At 43.4% G+C, this 15,913-nt stretch overlaps 1 protein-coding gene across 1 annotated transcript in view; it reads left to right on the top strand.

The window, feature by feature from the left end:
- The window catches only part of ZFYVE1 (zinc finger FYVE-type containing 1), a 53,682-nt gene that overhangs the window by 17,798 nt on the left and 19,971 nt on the right, over positions 1-15,913 (top strand). Inside the window, exons 3-4 of the mRNA XM_055304340.1 lie at positions 7,331-7,835; positions 12,652-12,866. Coding sequence (XP_055160315.1) covers positions 7,331-7,835; positions 12,652-12,866 — 720 coding nt within the window. The remainder of the gene's footprint in view (positions 1-7,330; positions 7,836-12,651; positions 12,867-15,913) is intronic.

Consider the following 15,913-nt stretch of genomic DNA (forward strand, 5'->3'; position numbering starts at 1 on the left):
GTTTTGAGAAAGAGTTGTGGGGAGGGGTAGTGGGAGGGAGGGAGAGAGAATCTTAAGCAGGCTCCATATGCATTAGGAAGCCCCTCTAGGAGGTTCGATCTCAGGATCCTGAGATCATAACCTGAGCTGAAATCGAGTTGGATGCTTAACCAACTGAGCTACCCAGGCGCTCCAGCTCTGGATTTTTCTAGGAAGAGTTCCCTTACCTTCCACTTCTCCTTTACCTCCCCAGGAAAGGAAAATGTTACCGAAGTTCTAATATCAGGTCAGTGCCAGACACTACATAAAGCTCAGTACCTGTCTGCTGATTAAATGAAATAATCAAGTTCTAGCTTCCTTTTGGGATAGTCAGCCCAGTTCTGGTGAGAATGAGAATCTAGTTTGATTTCTTTGGGTTCTGTCTCTTCCTCTGAACCCAGCTAAAAATGGAGTGAAAGTAAGATAAATCAGAGACCAGCATGTAAAAGTAATTTTAGTAGGAAGTTCCCTTTGGCAATAACTATTGAACTAGGGTAGTTTTAGAATCTTGATGGGGAGGTATACAATTATCTTTGTTGGTACAGGGGTGGGATCTGTTACAGGCCTTGGGTTGTGATGGGTTGGTAGGAGCCACCAAGCTTCTTAGCTCTTTGTGTGACTTTGGGGAAGAAGCTGGGTTTTGCCCTCAGCCGCAGGGAACTCCTTTATAAAAATTTAAAGGACTGTATGATTTTGTTTTATTTTTTTTTTAAAGATTTTATTTATTTATTCATGATAGTCACACAGAGAGAGACAGAGAGGCAGAGACACGGGCAGAGGGAGAAGCAGGCTCCATGCAGGGAGCCTGACGTGGGATTCGACCCCGGGTCTCCAGGATCGCGCCCCGGGCCAAAGGCAGGCGCCAAACCGCTGCGCCACCCAGGGATCCCAGCACTGTATGATTTTAGTTGGCACAGATTACATCCTTTTTGTCTCTAGAGGCCAGAGTTGAAAGGACCTCAGTGCTGAGCTACTTTCCCCCGTAGTGTTTTCTGGTGCCTTTGGGATTTTGCTTCTGTGGTGTGCATGCTCTGTTGAATTTTCCTCCTTCCAGTGCTCTCTACTTTAGTCCCGTCCTCATCTCTTGCTTTTTCCCTTTGCAGGAAACAAAGCTGTTTTCCCTCAGAACAAAGCTTACGTGGTTATTCTTTCTGGAATGATTCTCTAAGGGCTAAGAAGGAATTTCTTGATGAAGGTGGTCATCATTCCCATTGCCTGCTTGGGTCAGAGGTTCCCTGCTGGACACTTCACTACCATGAACTGCTCTGAATTCTAAGTTGGAACAATGGAGATAACTGAGCACCGTTAATATTTTATATCAGAAACCCTGCTTGGAACCCTATACAAAGTGAAAAGCTTCGTGGGTGAGATAGAGAGGTGTACCATTTGGGATCTTAAAATCTGTGGGTGTCATATGGTCACTTTACTAAGAGTCAGCTGTAAAGCCAGTCTTAGTTTGTTTTGCTGAGAGGCAGAGGTCAGGAATTATCAGAGCTACTCAGGGAGTTCTTTCATTTTCAGGTGGGATCAGTTGAGTTTACCGCATGGCTGATTCATCCCCTGGATGAGCAACTTCTAGGCAGCAAGCAGGTGCAAGCCCAGCCGCTCCTGCTGTGTCCCTGGATGGATTTGCAGTGGGCTGGTCTTCAGATGATAATGGGTAGTATTTTGTGAGCACTTACTGTGTGCCCGGCAATGTGAGCCCTGTACCCTTTATCTCCTTTAGCCCTCTCAGTATCCCAATGGGCTGTGGCCTTTTACTGTCTCAGTTCCCTGAGACCTCAGTACTGAAGTAACTTTCTTAAGGCCATGCAGTGGCAAAGCCAGCAATGGAATCTGGGTGTTTCTGACTCGCCTGACATCCAAGAAATGGTCTGGTGAGCTTTGGGAGAGCAGAAGGCAGAAGCTGGGAGGGGAGGCTTCCCTGAGGTGTTAGGGCCCAGGAGCACTTCAGGCATGTAGAGCTGGGTGTGGTGGCCCTATGGCAGGGCTCAGAGTCAGGTAGACTCTTTCACTCCAGGAATGGAGCAGAGGGGGTCATTGATTGCAAACTGGCAGAACGAGTAGAGCAGGAGCCTTGTTCCTTTCTGGCTCCTTCTTCCCTCATCAAAGGGAATCTTCTTATCTTTTCTTAGCCTTTTCCTCCCCTGACTGGAAATCAGTCTTGATACTACTGCCTTGGCCACTCTTTCCTTTCTGGCTCAGGGGAAAGAGGATGAGTTGAGGAGTGGAACAGGGAGCCAAATAATGTGGAAGGCAGAAGGAAAAAGAACTGCAGTTCCAGTTAAGCAGGCATTTTCTCAGTTTATCGTTTCCTTTGACTAGTGACCACCAGCCAGTCAAAGTAGGCAAAGATGGCTCTATCTTTATTTTACATGTGGGGAAAAAAATACCTTCAGTACATGGTAAATGATTATCCAAGACTTGTCAGTAGAAAAACAAGCCTGAGGGCTTTGAGCTCCTTGCACTGGACTAAGATGCATGTGCCTACCACATGAACATGTATGTTTAACATACCCTGGGACATCGGGTGCCAAAATAAAACTCCCACATGCTGACAGGGAGTTTTATTTTCATCCTGAATGAGTTGTTTCTTTATTATGTACATCACTTGGAGGGTACTCACTGTGAATCCTGAGACATTTAACTGTGTACTGAGAGGCTCCCACATGCCCCTTTTTCAGGTGCCCCCATTAAATGCCCTGGAGAGCGGTCATTGCTCTGTGCGATAACAGAGTCACGGCAGGGTAGATTTCCAAGGGGAGAAAGTCCCTAGGCCCAGTCCTCTTTCCCACCACTGTGTGAGAAGGTGCTGGCTCTCACAGCTGGCCACTCTGACCTTATCTGACTCCTTGCCAGTAGAGCTTTATGGAGCTTTTGTTCTTTTTCTCTTGCGAGTAACCTAGCTGTTTGGGACCAGTGAGTGACATCAGTCCAAAATGGGCTGTTTTGTGTAACTTCTTGTTCCGTGAGCACATCACCGGGTTTATTGAATGCTGCTGTGTGTTAAACCCTATGGAGGATACGGGGTGGACAAAAGTGATTAGGCAACATGCATGACATTCATTCATTCAGTAATTAAATATTGAGCTTTTCCTATGTTCCAGGTTGTGTTCTAAATGCTGGGGGTGGAAAGATAAAATAGACACAGTTCTGCCCTCATGGATCTAGCAAAGGCGCTGTCATTGCCTTGGGTAAATTATTAGCATTGTCATTAACATGAAGGCCGTTAGCATTGTCATTAACATGAAGGCCAATAATAATAATCATGAAGTGATATTAATAGGATCATGAGTAGTTTATTATCTTGATGAGGTTATGGAAAATGATGGCTTATATTATACTCATGGTCTGTCTACTTTTCTCTAACTACTCTTTAATAAACCAGCAGACTCTTGGGAATCAGGAAGTTATGTTTTCTCTTGTGGCTGGAGGTTATTAGGTGTAGAGATTCATCACTCCTTGGTGGAGTAGAACATTTGCCTGTTTGGATTAGGAGCTTTGGCTGTGGGGTTCTATATTCTAAGATTAGCGGCCCTGAGCATCTTTCAAGGGGGTCCAGCCTGGGACACAGAGGAATGATGGATGAAGTTTGACCAATGCATTTTTTAGTATAATCTCCATTTTATATATTTTTTCTGGAGAACAGCTTTTCTTCAGTCCTTAAGGATTTAGCTCCTTACATGGGCTTTTGTGGACAATGTGGGACAAGCACCCACAGGTCTAAATCGGGGTGGTGTGGGGTGTTTGGTTCTCTAATGCTTCATGAGAATGATTCCTGACTACCTTACTGTATGTTTTACATACAGCTTGGGAAACACATGGGTGTCGAAGACACTTGCCTTGGAAATGTCCCTGACGGCAATGGCCTGTGCAATGTTCCAAATAACAAACCTAATGTTCTCGCCCTTGGGCACACAGCAGGTACAGTTGGTGAAGCAAATAGGTTGCATGTGGCCGTGGCCCTTTTTGGCATGACCATTATTCCTTCTTGGTTGTCTTGGAAACAAAGACCTGATGGAGCCATTTCTTTTTTTTTTAAGATTTTTATTTATTCATGAGAGACGTAGTGAGAGAGGCAGAGGAGACATAGGCAGAGGGAGAAGCAGGCTCCAGGAAGCTTGATGCGGAACTCAATGCCGGGACTTTGAGATCACACCCCAAGCCAAAGGCAGATGCTCAACTGCTGAGCCACCCGGGCTTTCCGAGCCATGTTTTTTTTTATTTTTATTTTTTTAAAGATTTTATTTATTTATTTATTTATGAGAGACACCGAGAGAGAGAAAGAGAAGCAGAGACAGGCAGACAAAGAAGCAGGCCCCATGCAGGGAGCCCGATGTGGGACTCGATCCCGGGTCTCCAAGATCATGCCCTGGGCCAAAGGCAGGTGCTAAACTGCTGAGCCACCCAGGCTGCCCCCGAGCCATGTTTTTTTAAAAAAATATTTTATTTACTTATTTTGAGAGACAGAATGTGAACTCACATAGGTGGGGGACGGGGGGAAGCAGAGGGAGAGAGACTCTCAAGTAGACTCCACGCCTAGCGCAGAGCCTGATGGGCTCAATCTCACAACCCTGAGATCATGACTTGAGCTGAAATCAAATCAGACGCTCAACTGAGCCTCCCAGGTGTCCCCCCCCCCTTTTTTTAATAACAACTTCATTGAGATGTAATTTATATACCATATATTTCACCCCATTAGAGTGGGCAATTCAGTGTTTTTAGTATATCCATAAAGTTGTGGAACCCTTAGACTATTCCAGAACATTTTTATCAACCCAAATAAAAGCCTCATACCTATTAGTAGTCACTCCCTAGTCTCTCTTTCCCCAGATGTTGGAAACTCCTAACAGGCTTTTTTTTTTTTTTTAAAGATTTTATTTATTCATTCATGAGAGACACACACAGACAGAGAGAGAGAAAGAGAGAGGCAGAGACACAGGCAGAGGGAGAAGCAGGCCCTACACAGGGAGCCTGACGTGGGACTCGATCCTGGGTCCCCAGGATCAGGCCCTGGGCTGAAGGCAGCACTAAACCGCTGAGCCACCTGGGCTGCCCCCTAACAGGCTTTCTATTACTGTAAATCTATCTATCTGCCTGTTGTGGATATTTCATACAAATGGGATCATAGAATATGCAGTATTTTGTGTCTGGTTTCTTTCACTTAGCATGATACTTTCAAGGTGTGTCCACATTGTGGCATGTATCAGTACTGCATTTCTTTTTATGGTTGAACAATACTCCAGTGTATGGAAACACCACATTTTGTTTATCCTTTCATCAGTTGATGGACATGTGAGTTGTTTCCACCTTTTGGCTATTACGGATCTTGCTGCCATGAACATTTGCGTTCAAGTTTTGGGTGGATATATGATATGTTTTTCGTTCTCTAGGATACATACCAAGGAGTGAAATTACTGAGATATGTGGTAACTCCATGTTTAACTTATTGAGAAGCTGCCGTACAGTTTTCCAGAGTGGCTGTGTCCTTTTACACACTCAGCAATGCATGAGCATTGCAGTTTCTTCATATTCTCACTAACACTTATCATTTTTTTTAATTTTTAAATTATTATTTTTAAATATTTTATTTTATTTGTTTCAGAGAAAGAGAGCATGAGCAGAGGGTAAGGGCAAAGGGAGAGTGAGAAGCAGACTGCCCACTGAGTAGAGACCCTGATGTGGGGTTTAGTTTTAGACCTGGGATCATGACATGAGCTGAAGGCAGATGCTTAACTGACTGAGTCACCCAGACATCCCTATTTATTTTTTTAAAGTTTATTTATTTAAATAATCTCTCCTTCCAGCGTGAGGCTCGAACACACAACCCTGAGTTCGAGTCGCACACTTAACTGACTGAGCCAGCCAAGCACCCCAAATAGCTATGTGAAAATTATTCATTCATTCATTCATTCATTCATTCATTTATTTATTTATTTAATGAGAGATACAGAGAGAGAGGCAGAGATACAGGCAGAAGGAGAAGTAGGCTCCCTGCAGGGAGGCCCATGTGGGACTCGATCCCAGGACCCTGGGATCATGACCTGAACCAAAGGCAGACGCTCAACCACTGAGCCACCCAGGCGCCCCTATTTTTAAGATTTTATTTATTTGAGGGAGAGATAGAGAATGCACAAGTGGGAGGGGCAGAGGGAGAGGGAGAGAGAGAATCTTATGTAGACTCTATACTGAGCATGGAGCCTAACTTGGGTCTTGATCCCAGGATCCTGAGATCATAACCTGAGCTGAAACCTGGCTTAACTGACTGAGCCATCCAGGCACCCCCTCATTGTGGTTTTAATTCACATTTCCTTAATAACTGTGGTGGTATTTTTTCATGTGCTTATTGGCCATTTGTAAATTTTTGGAAAAATGTCTATTCAAATTTTTGGCTTAATATTTAACAAGTTTTGTTTTTCCTTGTTGAGTTAGGAGTTCTTTTTTTTTTTTTTTTTTTTAAAGATTTTATTTATTTATTCATGAGAGACACAGGGAGAAAGAGGCAGGCTCCATGCAGGGAGCCCGATGTGGGACTTGGTCCCAGGACTTCAGGATCATGCTTCTGGGCCGAAGGCAGGCACTAAACCGCTGAGCCACCCAGGGACCCCCAAAAAAGTTCTTTATATATTCTGGACTACTTAGACCCTTATCAGATAAATGATTCACAAATACTTTCTTCCATTCTTTGAGCTTTGTTTTCGCTGTCTTGTTGGTATCCTTTGCAGAATATAAGTTTTTAATTTTGATGAAGTCCATTTTGTTTAATTCTTATGTTGTATTGCTTTTGGTATCATATCTAAGAAGCCATTGCCTACCTAATCCAAGGTCACATAGATTTGCTCCTATGTTGTCTTTTCCCTTTTTTTTTTTTAAGTTTAATTTGAGAGAGAAAAAGAGAGGGAGCACGAGAGGAGGGAGGGGCAGAGAGAGAAGGAGAAGCAGACTCCCTGGTGAGTGGGGAGCTAGATTCGGGACTCAATTCCAGGACCCTGAGGTCATGACCTGAGCTGAAGGCAGATGCTTAACTGACAAAGCCACCGAGGCACACCACTCCTATGTCATCTTCCAAGAGTTTTATAGTTGTAGCTCTTTTGTGAGCACTAAATTGTGCCTCCTGAAGCTTTGGAAGTTCCTCTTAGCTGTTTGCTGGGGGAAAGGCTGGGTGGGAGCCTGTCATCCTGGGGCTTCTTTTCTTTGCCACATTGACAGTTTAGTCTAGGATCTTGACCTTGGGAAGCATTTATTGTTCTTGCAAGTTCTCTATTACGCAGTTTATATTTCTTTTCTTTTTTCTTTTTTTTTTTTTTTGAAGGTAACAAATGAAGAGGACTTTATTAGGAAATTGGACTGTAAACCTGATCAGCATTTGAAGGTGGTTTCCATTTTTGGAAATACTGGTGATGGAAAGTCTCATACTCTAAACCACACTTTCTTTTATGGCCGTGAAGTCTTTAAAACTTCCCCTGCCCAGGAGTCCTGCACCGTGGGGGTGTGGGCAGCATATGACCCAGTCCACAAAGTAGCAGTGATAGACACAGAGGGGCTCTTGGGGGCTACAGTGAATCTCAGCCAGAGAACTCGACTGCTGCTGAAGGTCCTGGCCATCTCAGATCTTGTCATCTATCGAACTCATGCAGACCGGCTGCATAATGATCTCTTCAAGTTCCTTGGGGACGCCTCAGAAGCTTATCTGAAGCACTTCACCAAGGAGCTCAAGGCTACCACTGCCCGCTGTGGCCTGGATGTCCCCTTGTCCACCCTGGGCCCTGCTGTTATCATTTTCCATGAGACTGTTCACACTCAGCTGCTGGGCTCTGGTGAGTAGACAGAGGGCTGTGTCCCAGGTTGACCTTTGTGGGTGTGAGGAGGCAGCCATTGGGCTGCAGCACTAACTTGGTGGAGGTGGATTGCCCAGCAGAATTTCTGCCTGGGCAGGATGGGAGGGAGTGTTTGAAGAAAGGTGGAGTGAGCAACTATGTCAAAATCTCCTGGTAAGGATGAGGATTGGGGATTACTGATTACCTTAGGCAATAGAGAGATCCTTGGTGATCTGGTAAGACCTGTTTTCCAGGGGTGGTGGGCATGAAAGCCTGCTCAGGGTAGGTTCAAGAAAGAATAGGAGAAGAATTAAGGTTGTGTAATATTCCACTCTTTCCAAAAGTTCTATTATAAAGGGAAACAGACAAATGAGATGATAGCTGGAGGTTAATGTGGGATTTCAAGGGATTTTCCCATCTTTAAATTGAAGTTGTGAGGTATTGCAGATATTTTTTCCTCGTGGAATGCTTCACGAGGTAGGGAACGATGCAGATGGAAAGAGCAGAGCAGTTGGAGTGAGCCTCACAGGGGTGGCCTTAGAAACATAGCTAGTCCCTCCATAAACACAGGCGAGAAAGACTATATGGACGTGGTTGCAGGTGATTGGTGGATACAGTATGTGTGTGAGAGCTGTCCTATTGTTTCTCTTAGAGAAGTAGGAAGCAAAATCATGACCTGAGGGAGGATGAGGCAGCAGGTGCAACAAGTAATTGGACACAGGTGGGGACAGTAGGGTCAGCTCCTAACACAGTTGGACCATTTACCTGTTCATTCAGGCAACAGAGATTGTTTTCTTCTTTTCTTTTGTTTATTTTTTTAGAGAGTAGGGGAGGGGCAGAGGGAGAGAGAGAATCTGAAGCAGACTGCATGCCCAGCGCAAACACAGGACTCAATCTCACAACCCTGAGATCCTGACTTGAGCCAAAATGCAGAGTTGGATACTTAACCGACTGAGCCCCCAGGCACCCCGTCAGTTAGAAGAGTTCAAGTGCACAATGCCACATGCTGAGCACTGGGGCACTGAGGCAATTCTCATCCACGAGTAGCCCACAGCCCAGTTGGGGAGACCATGTGTGTTCTTTTCTGTAGCGATGTAGGTCCTGGAGGTGTGGGAGTACAGCACAGGGGCTCTTCACACCTCCTAGGGGATCTGGGAAAGAGGTGGTGTCTGAGCCTTGACATGTGGGTTGATAGGGCAGGAGAGGAAAGCTGTTCCAGAAAGCACAAACCCCTGGTGGCTTGAAGGAGTGTGGGTTGTGTCCAGGAAACTGCAGGTTGTTCTACAAAGAGCCTCCCAAGTTCCCTTTCAGCCCCTCAGTGTGTGTGTTCCCCTCACACAGCATCCTGGTGATCTTTCCACAAGCTTTATTTATAATTTAGATCATGTTATACTTCTGCTTACAAGGTGTCAGTGGCTTTCACTACAAACTCATCATGATGTCCTTACTCTGAGTCCTGTCTGTGTCTCTGAACTCCTTCTCTGGTTTTCCCTCCTGCTGCCTACCATGTGCCCCCGCCATGCACGTGTGTGTGCACACATGATGTGCGTGTACACTCCCTCTGGTAGCCACGGCGGCCTTTTCTGTGTTGGCACCTTTGCATATGCTACTCTGTCTGCCTGGAACACCATTTACTCAATAAGCCATGCTTCAGATTCGACTCAGCTCCCACCCCCTGGGAGCCTTGGCCGACTGTCCCCTGTAGAGTGGTCCTTCCTGCACCTAACTTTACACTCTTACTGCATCGCTCTGTTCATTTGCATCAGGGCCCTGATCACTATCTGAAATCATCCCATATGTTTGCTTGCTTGTTTTTGTTTGTCTCCCATTACAACAAGAAACTCCAGGAAGGCAGGAACCTTGTCTGTCTTAATCCACCACTGTATCTGAAGAGCCTAGATGAGTGCTTGACACTCAGAGGTTTGTTGGATGAATAAATAAAGAGGCTCTCACTGTGTCTGAAGCACAGACTGTGTGAGAGGGAATGGCGGAGATACTTGGGGGTCAGATCGTGGATTGCCTTGACTCAGTTGTCAGATATGACAGGAGCCCCTGAAGGATTTTAAGCAAGGAGTTATACAGATCTATATTTTCCAAAGATCACACGACAGCCTTTTGCAGGATGAACTGTAGAAGCATGCCTGGAGGCAGGGAGACCAGCCAGGACATTACCATGGTGCTAGAGGAGAAATGATAGGTGTTGAGCCAGGGCAGTGGCACAGGAGGGAAAGTGGAGAGACGGGGGCCATATTAAAGCATTAGGATCAGAAGGACCTGGGTCTAGCAGGAAGATGAGAAATCTAAATGTTCTAGCTAAGGGTCCTTAGCAAGTGATTCTGAGGTTAGGAGAGAAGGCTGGAAATGCCGACTTCAGGGTGCCTCCCATGATCTGAATTTTTATGCTGCTTTTGATTTTTACAACTTTGGTAAGAGGTGGGTTTAATTTCTTGTTTAGGATTTTTTTAAAAAAGATTTTATTTATTTGACAGGGAGCAAGGAACACAAGTAGGGAGAGCAGCAGAGAAAGAGGGAGAAGCAGGTTCCCCGCTGAGCATGGAACCCAGTGTAGGGTTTGATCCCAAGACCCTGGACCATGACTTGGGCTGAAGACAGATGCTTAACTGACTGAGCTATGCAGGTGTCCCTCTTGTTCAGGATTTTGAAATAACTAGCCCTTCACAAATAACTTTTTTTTTTTCTTTGTACCATGTTTTGCTTTGTACCATGTATTGTATTGTTTTAAAAAAAAGCAGTGCGGGGGGATTCCTGGGTGGCTCAGCGGTTTGGCGCCTGTCTTCGGCCCAGGACCTGATCCTGGAGTCCTGGGATCGAGTCCCACATTGGGCTCCCTGCATGGAGCCTGCTTCTCCCTCTGCCTGTGCCTCTGGCTCTCTCTCTCTCTCTGTCTGTCATGAATAAATAAATCTTTAAAAAAAAAAAAAAAAGGCAGTGAAAAAAAAAATTAAAATAAAAAAATTTAAAAAAGCATTGCTAACTTTACTGCATCCTTGTTATTTAGCTCAGTTGGTAGCAGCCCGTTTTACAGATGAAGAAGCTAAACTCAGAGAACTTGAGTTATATAAACAAGAGGTTTCCAGCTAGTAAGTTGCAAAATTGGGGTTCAAAATAGGGTTTCCTAACTCCTAAATCGAGAGCTCTTTCTGGAATACTGTTGCTCCTTCTTGAGATGGAAGAGATGGAACCAAGGCAGCCGGACTTTATGCAGGATAGAGAGGTACCAGGATTGTGGGCAAATTGATAATTTGAGTTTTCTGTCTCAGAGAGTTTGTGATTTTATTTAATTTTAAATTTTTTTTTTTTTTTTTTTTAAGCTGAGAGTGAGCAGTGGGGAGAGGCAGAGGGAGAGGAAGAGAGACCATCTTAAGCAGGTTCCACACCCATCAAGGGGCTCCATGTGGGGCTTGATCTCACAACCCCGAGATCATGAGCTGAGCTGAAATCAAGAATTGAACGCTCAAAACAACTGAGCCATCTGGGTGTCCCACTTTCTGATTTTCTTTTTTATTTTATTTTATTTTATTTGTATTATTTCTAAAGAATTTATTCATGAGAGACAGAGAGAGGCAGAGACATAGGTAGAGGGAGAAGCAGCCTCCCTGTGGGGAGCCCGATGTGGGGCTTCATTCTAGGACCCCAGGATCATAACCTGAAACAAAGGCAGATGCTCACCATGGAGGCACCCACATGCCCCCCCACTTTCTGATTTTATTTGATCCTCTTCTTTTTTTGGACAGAGGATTCTAGGTGGGAGTTAGTAGGCAAAGAATTCTGTGTTTTTCAGATGAGTGGAACCAAGCTCCTATAATCATTTGGGAGCAGTGATTGTATGTCCAGGGACAAGGTGTGAGGTGATGTTGGGAGGGAGGGAGGGTGACCAAGCCAGCACCTTGAAAAGTCACTGCCACAGGAAAAGTTCAGGAGGAGATAGATTTAGGGATGAATTACAGAGTTTGGCTACTTTTTGATGACTGTATCTTTAAATTTGAGTAAGGCCATACCTCCAGTATTAATTGGAGTGATTTTGTTGTTGTTAAAATATTAAAGGAAATTAAAAAGTCTTTGTAACATATATCTCCAAAATATTTATTGAATTCATTTGTACTACCAGTCTACAAATTTCTGGATAAATATTGGTGAAACTACTCTCAGATACACTGGCAGTTTGTCTATAGCTTGACCAGCATAAGATCAGCATGTTTAAAATTTTTGTGTATTTTAAATGTTCATTAGCAGGTGACTGGTTAAATACATCCATAGGATGGAGGACTATGTAGCTATGAAAAAGAATAAGGAAAATTTCCAGAGTTTATCATGAAAAGAACAGGTACTTACAGTACGTAATTAAGTGATATAAGCAAGTTGTGTATATGTGTTGATAACATATGTAGGAAAAAGAAGTAGGAGGGGCAGAGGAAATCTATTTCTTTTATGCTTTGACATGTTTGAATTTCTTTTTTACAATGAGCAGATTTAAAAATGGCTTTCCCTTGAAGTATAATGTACATATAGAAAAGTGTACGTCATATCAAAAGTGTATTATTGTGATAAATTTCACAGTCTGGATGTACCCTTGTGAAATCAGTACCAGAAAATGACCTGTCAATACCCACTTCATGGGGAAGCTCTGCTCTCGCTCTGTTCTAGGCAAGGATGACCTGAGTTTTAACAGCATAGATTAGTTCTGCCTGTTTATGCCTATTTATATAGAGACTCAGGCTACATATTTTTATAATGCAAGGCAGATTTTTTTTTTTTAAAGAAAGACCATTGTTCACATACCTGTTTCCTTGTCCAGATCACCCCTCAGAGGTGCCAGAAAAGCTCATCCAGGACCGGTTCCGGAAGCTGGGCCGCTTCCCTGAAGCCTTCAGTTCCATCCACTATAAGGGAACGAGGACTTACAACCCTCCCACTGACTTCTCTGGGCTTCGACGTGCTTTGGAGCAGCAGCTAGAGAACAATACTACCCGTTCTCCCCGGCACCCAGGGGTCATCTTCAAAGCCCTGAAGGTCAGTTGGCTCCTGTCCCAAGTGCTTCTCACTGGGGTACTTGGGGGTAGTGAGAACACTCAGCTCCCCTTTTGTTGGTGCCAGGGATTGGAAGCTGGGGCTGGAAATAGAGGTTGTAGGGAAAGGAAGCACAAGAGTGGAGTTAGCACACCTGTTGAGTGAGCTCATCTTGCTAAGATCACGGGCACAGAGAAATCTTTGGTTATATAGTTAAAAAGTGACAGGTCTCCATGTCAGAGAAAAACCAGGCTTTTGGATAATAGGAAAAAACATTTGTCTCTATATGGTATGGCCCAGCCCTGGTGAATTGACCTTGTATTGAGCCTCAGTTATCTGAACAGGACTCACTGTTTTTTTTTTTTTTTTTTTTTTTTTTTTTTTGGTAACCTGTATTAATTTATTCTAGAGGGCAATTTTTTGTGATCACTGTAAATCACAGAAATATCACAGGTAGAAATTTCCCAAGACAAAAAAACAACAAAGAGATACAATAACAATAATTGCTGTTTATTATATACCAACATTCAGAGGACTGTATATGGATTAGTTCACTTAATCCTTACCTTACCAGTGTGCCAGGCCAGCTCAGTTGGTAGAGCATGTGACTCCTGACCTTGGGGTTGTAGGTTCAAGCCTCATGTTGAGTGTAGAGATTACTTAAAAATAAAATCTTTAAAAAAATCCTTACACCACCTCAGTGTGTTAATTACTATTACCATCCTCATTTTGCAGATGAGGAAACTGAGGCACAGGGAGGTGAAGTATTCGGTGACATACAGTTACTAAGTGGCAGCAGGTATAAATCCTGGCTGGTTTACTCTAGAGCTCCTTATAACCAAGAAGAATCTGCCTTTCTACAAATATAATAACATATTATTTCCTCTCTAGAGACTGTTCTTCGTGAAAGGTTCTGAGGCTGGGGCTTGTTTTTTCTTTACTTAAGAGGGAGATTAACAAGTGTTCTGGAGAAGATAAAGGTAATACTGTTACTTGAGACTAACAGAATCTGAAATTTTGCAAATGAATTTAATCAGGAGTAATTTTTTTTTTAAGATTTAAAAAAATTTATTCATGAGAAACACACAGAAAGAGGTAGAGACACAGGCAGAGGGAGAAGCAAGCCCCTGGTAAGGAGCCCAATGTGGGACTTGATCCCTGGACTGGGATCACACCCTGAGCCAAAGGCAGATGCTCAACCTCTGAGCCACTCAGGTGTCCCTAAACAGGAGTAATTTCTTCTGTGGAACTAGATGCTATTCATTGTATCACCTACAGCCATATCTTGCGCCCTAAAATTCACCTTGTAGACATCAGTGATGTGAGGCCTGTCTTTTGGGAAACATACCTAAGCATTACATCGTTGTCCTTTAAAATCAGGCAAATTGTTTTTCTTGTGTATCTCAGCAGTAGTATCAACAAATTGTTTTGATGATACGGTAAAATCCTGTTATAAAGCACCCTGCTGATCCACAGAATTTGTTTCCCCCATCCTGATGGTTGATGCTTGCTTCTTTGTAACAGAGACCCTGCCTCCTAGGGGGACTGCAAGCCCTCCAGCTACAACAGTTACTGTATAACCTGTCTGAGGCCCTCAGGGGTTAGATTGTTGCCCTTCTTTATCAAGTGGCATCTTAGGCCTCTCAAGTATCTGGGTAGGTGGGATCACTGTGCTAGGTAATATCACTTCACTCCCATAGCAATATGGTTACTCTACTATTCCTACTACTAGCTGTGAACAGGCAAGAAATCACTAGAACAACGGCAGTGGTGGTGGGGTGCATAGAATGGGGTAATAGAAAAGTATTAGTTAAAAAATGATCACTGGTTGTTGGAAATTTTTTTTTTTTTTTTTTTTTTTTTTTTTTTTTGGAAATTGCCATTTTGGAATTGACTAGATTGTCTCAGTGAAATCTTGCTGTCTTAGCACAATGCACTGGTCAAAGCATTCCCTTGGCCCGGTAAAAGCTGGGAAAAGGGATCCCAAAAGGAATGTGAAAGTTGTTGATACCATTATGGGAATAAAAATTGTAAGTTTAGAACAGTTTGTTCAGTGATCCGTTTATATTGTGCTTGTCTAAATTCATATTCTCTGATTTAATTAGGAATACATGTTAAGTATAGAAAATGTTGGATACTACAGTAGAATTACAGCACTGAAAACAAGGACCAACCACAGCCCTCCACCTAGGGATAGCCACTGTTAACATTTTATTATGTGCCCTTAGAGTATGTTTTCTGTGCATTAAAAAAAAAAAAAACATGTGGCTTGTCATCACATTATAGATGTAAACTTGTAATCCTTTCTCTGTGAAACATCATAAACATTTTACTGTACGATTTTTTTTTCAGAGAGAGCGTGTGGGGGAGGGGCAGGAGAGGGAGAGAGAATCTTAAGCAGGCTCCATGCACAGCATAGAGCCTGATACAAGGCCCCATTTTATGACCCTGAGATCATGACCTGAGCCGAAATCAAGAGTCGGACACTTAACTGACTGAGTCACTCGGTGCCGCAACACTTTACTATTTTGTATGTTTTTTTTTTTTTTTTTTTTTAATTTTTTTTTTTTTTTTTTTTTATTTATTTATGATAGTCACAGAGAGAGAAAGAGAGGCAGAGACACAGGCAGAGGGAGAAGCAGGCTCCATGCACCGGGAGCCCGATGTGGGACTCGATCCCGGGTCTCCAGGATCGCGCCCTGGGCCAAAGGCAGGCGCCAAACCGCTGCGCCACCCAGGGATCCCTATTTTGTATGGTTTTTATGAGTAGTTTTGGTAGCTACACAATATTTCATTGTCTAAACATGCAAAAATTACAATTGTCAGATAAGCGATTATAAGTAAAATTTCACTATTATTAATAATACCACAACTAAATACCACAAATGCTCTTTCTGTATTTGGCATTATTTTTCTTGGTTATATTCTCTTGAAGTAGATTGTGTCAAGTGTGTGTGTGTATGTATATACGTATATATGTATATGTATATATGTACATACACACAGTGAACATGTATTTCTGTCATTTCACATAACTGGACATGGAATCC

This window comes from Nyctereutes procyonoides, unplaced genomic scaffold, assembly GCF_905146905.1.
Source record: "Nyctereutes procyonoides isolate TBG_1078 unplaced genomic scaffold, NYPRO_anot_genome, whole genome shotgun sequence".
Lineage (NCBI taxonomy): Eukaryota > Metazoa > Chordata > Mammalia > Carnivora > Canidae > Nyctereutes > Nyctereutes procyonoides.